Source organism: Rhinopithecus bieti, unplaced genomic scaffold (assembly GCF_001698545.2).
Source record: "Rhinopithecus bieti isolate Rb0 unplaced genomic scaffold, ASM169854v2 repeat_6802, whole genome shotgun sequence".
Taxonomy (NCBI): Eukaryota; Metazoa; Chordata; class Mammalia; order Primates; family Cercopithecidae; genus Rhinopithecus; species Rhinopithecus bieti.
In genome coordinates this window covers 1-2,464 of record NW_016832809.1, presented here as the reverse complement: position 1 = coordinate 2,464, position 2,464 = coordinate 1, and the positions used below count along the sequence as shown (strand labels likewise).

General features: G+C 41.4%; 1 protein-coding gene across 1 annotated transcript; it reads right to left on the bottom strand.

The window, feature by feature from the left end:
* Positions 1–823: 823 nt before the first annotated feature.
* On the bottom strand, positions 824–2,023 carry LOC108524593 (guanylate-binding protein 6-like; the record flags this gene model as incomplete). Its single annotated transcript, XM_017865685.1, has 2 exons — positions 1,749–2,023; positions 824–1,036 (listed from the first exon to the last, which is right to left on the bottom strand). Coding segments are annotated over exons 1-2 (387 nt in total), but the record flags the coding sequence as incomplete, so codon positions are not given.
* Between the last annotated feature and the right edge of the window lie 441 nt (positions 2,024–2,464).

The window sequence follows — 2,464 nt, the reverse complement described above, 5'->3', positions numbered from 1 at the left end:
TTTTGCTTTATGCCTAAAATTCTAAAGTGGCCCCTACAAAGTGTGCAGGCTCTTTAGTGTGACCAGAGCCCCACCTCAACTCCTGCTTCCTGTCTCCCTCCAGTGCCTCTCCCATGGCTATATCTCCCCATACCTGCTTTGGGTTCTGGCCAGGCAGAACTATGTACAGGTGTACAAACTCCCAATCTCTGATGCTTATATATGGTTGTCTTTCAGTGTGCAATGCTGCCTCTAACCTATGCTCTTGCTTTCTCCTGCCACTTGCTGGCTACAACTTTAGGCAAGTTATGTAATCATCCTTGGGTACTAAGTTCAGATCTGTAAAATTTCCAAAATAAGGGTGCTTCTTAAAGTCATTAGGAAGATGAAATTAAAATGTCTAGGGAAGAGTTTAATAGTACACTGTAGGTAATAACAGCTCATTGTGAGTTAGTTGTATTACCATCACCTAGGTGGTGGTAAGAAACACCAGGTAGGTAGCCCATTTTCCACAGGTCCGTAAATGTCATTACTCTCTATGTAATTGTCTATTTATTTCATACTCTCTCATTTTAATCAGCTTTGAATGCAAAGATTCTACTTTAACCACACAAATCATCAGCTCTTGGCACATGACGAATTTTCGTTCTGTCTCTCCTGGATTTCTGAATACTATATTCCTTGTTTGGGGATAAAATTTTATTCTAAGAATTAAATGATAAATAGTGGACATTGAAAGCTAAGGCATTCTGCTATCCCTCTGCTCTCTTATTACCCACGGCTGGTGCTGAAGACTCCATTCACTCTATCCTATAAACTTCCCCATGTTCCCCTTATTCCTCACCTTTACTCCTTTCCTGGGGACTTGCCAATAGTCTTGTTCAATCTTTTCTTTTGTTTCCATGTAGAGCTTGTGCCCTCCAGGAACAGAGAAACTTCCTGCTGAGATACTGTCCATTAGGCCCTTTGAGAGCTCATTGAGTTTAGCCTGGCAGTATTGAATAGAGGACTCTTCATTCTGCAGCAAGAAATCCCCCTTCTTATTCATTGTGATTTCCTGCAAGGGAAATGTAGAGAGATGTCACCAGAAGAAACATATGGAGGAGATGAAATTCTAAAGAATCTGGTAGAAGAGTCAATCTAACTGTGGTTCTCATGAGAAAACATTCTAGTGGAGTAGATGTGGAATCAGAAACACAAAATTTCACATATTCACAATACTAAAAATTCTCTTCAAGGCTATGGAAAAGTTCATTAACCTTCTGAGCTTCAGGTTCTTCATCTGTGACATGATGGGACTACATTCCATAATCTCTATGGTTTGTTGCAGCGGTAGCATCCTGTGCTCCTGTCCTCAATGGTACAAGGATACAAGAAGGAGCAACGTAAGTTGAACAATGGCCCGGAATGAAGATTTGGTAAGACAATCTTTGTTTCCTGGGAAAGGTAGACTATGCACAGAAAACTGCACTGCTCAGGGATGACTTGTGCGTGTTCAGAGCAGGCCAGGAATCCTTAGAAGTGTTCACTTAAGATCTTAAGGGATCTGTATTGACTTTTACCTTAGTTATCTGAAGGTTTTCTGGTTAAGTGCTTAAGGTTTGGGCAGATAAAAGAGGGATATGTAGTCTTTTGAAACTCTATCCCTCATGAGAATCCATAATAAGTTATTCCTCAGTGACAGATGAGCATTGGTGTCAATAAAGGCAAGTAGAGGCTTCATTCTTCAAGGGGAAGGATGATGAACAGCAATGACGAAGGCAAATTACCACGAGCTTCTTCTGGAATTCCTGATTTTCATCCTTGAAGGAGTGCTCCATGAAGACTGCAATGGCTTCCCTCTCACAGGCCGCATGCACGTCCAGCAGCTCCTGGAGCGTGTCTGTGGGGAGCTTCACTCGCTGGGCCATCTGCTGGCTGTAGTAGTCGGCTGCCCTCTGCATGGCAGCTGAGTTCTCACGCTGGGCCAGAGTTATCACTGCATTCTCCAGACAAGGCACCGCTCCACTGTTGATGGCATCTACATAAGTCACTGCCAGAGTTCCCAGACCTAAATGGACCAGGAGATTTAGGGGCTAAATATGAAATTAAAGCTCAATGGGATCCTAGGCTACATTTCTGAGCACACACACACGCATGCACACACACGCACGTGCACACATGCAAACACATACACCCACATCCCTACCTCCTTCTTCTATTATCACTTTTATTTTCATAATGACTCTTCATTTTTATGGATCTCCAGTCCACAGTGCTAAAAAATTTAAATATCTACTTTTATCTAACATACTAGAGGGTATACAGGAAGTACAAATTCTCATTTAAAATTACAAGAAAAGTAGTTTACACAGATAAAATGATGAGGCAGGGCAAATAGTATCACATTTATTCCTTATTCTGAAGCTACCAATGTGTTTTCAGGGAATTATGGGCTAATATTTATTTATTTCTAGACTTTTTTTTTTTCCTTTTTTTTTTGAGG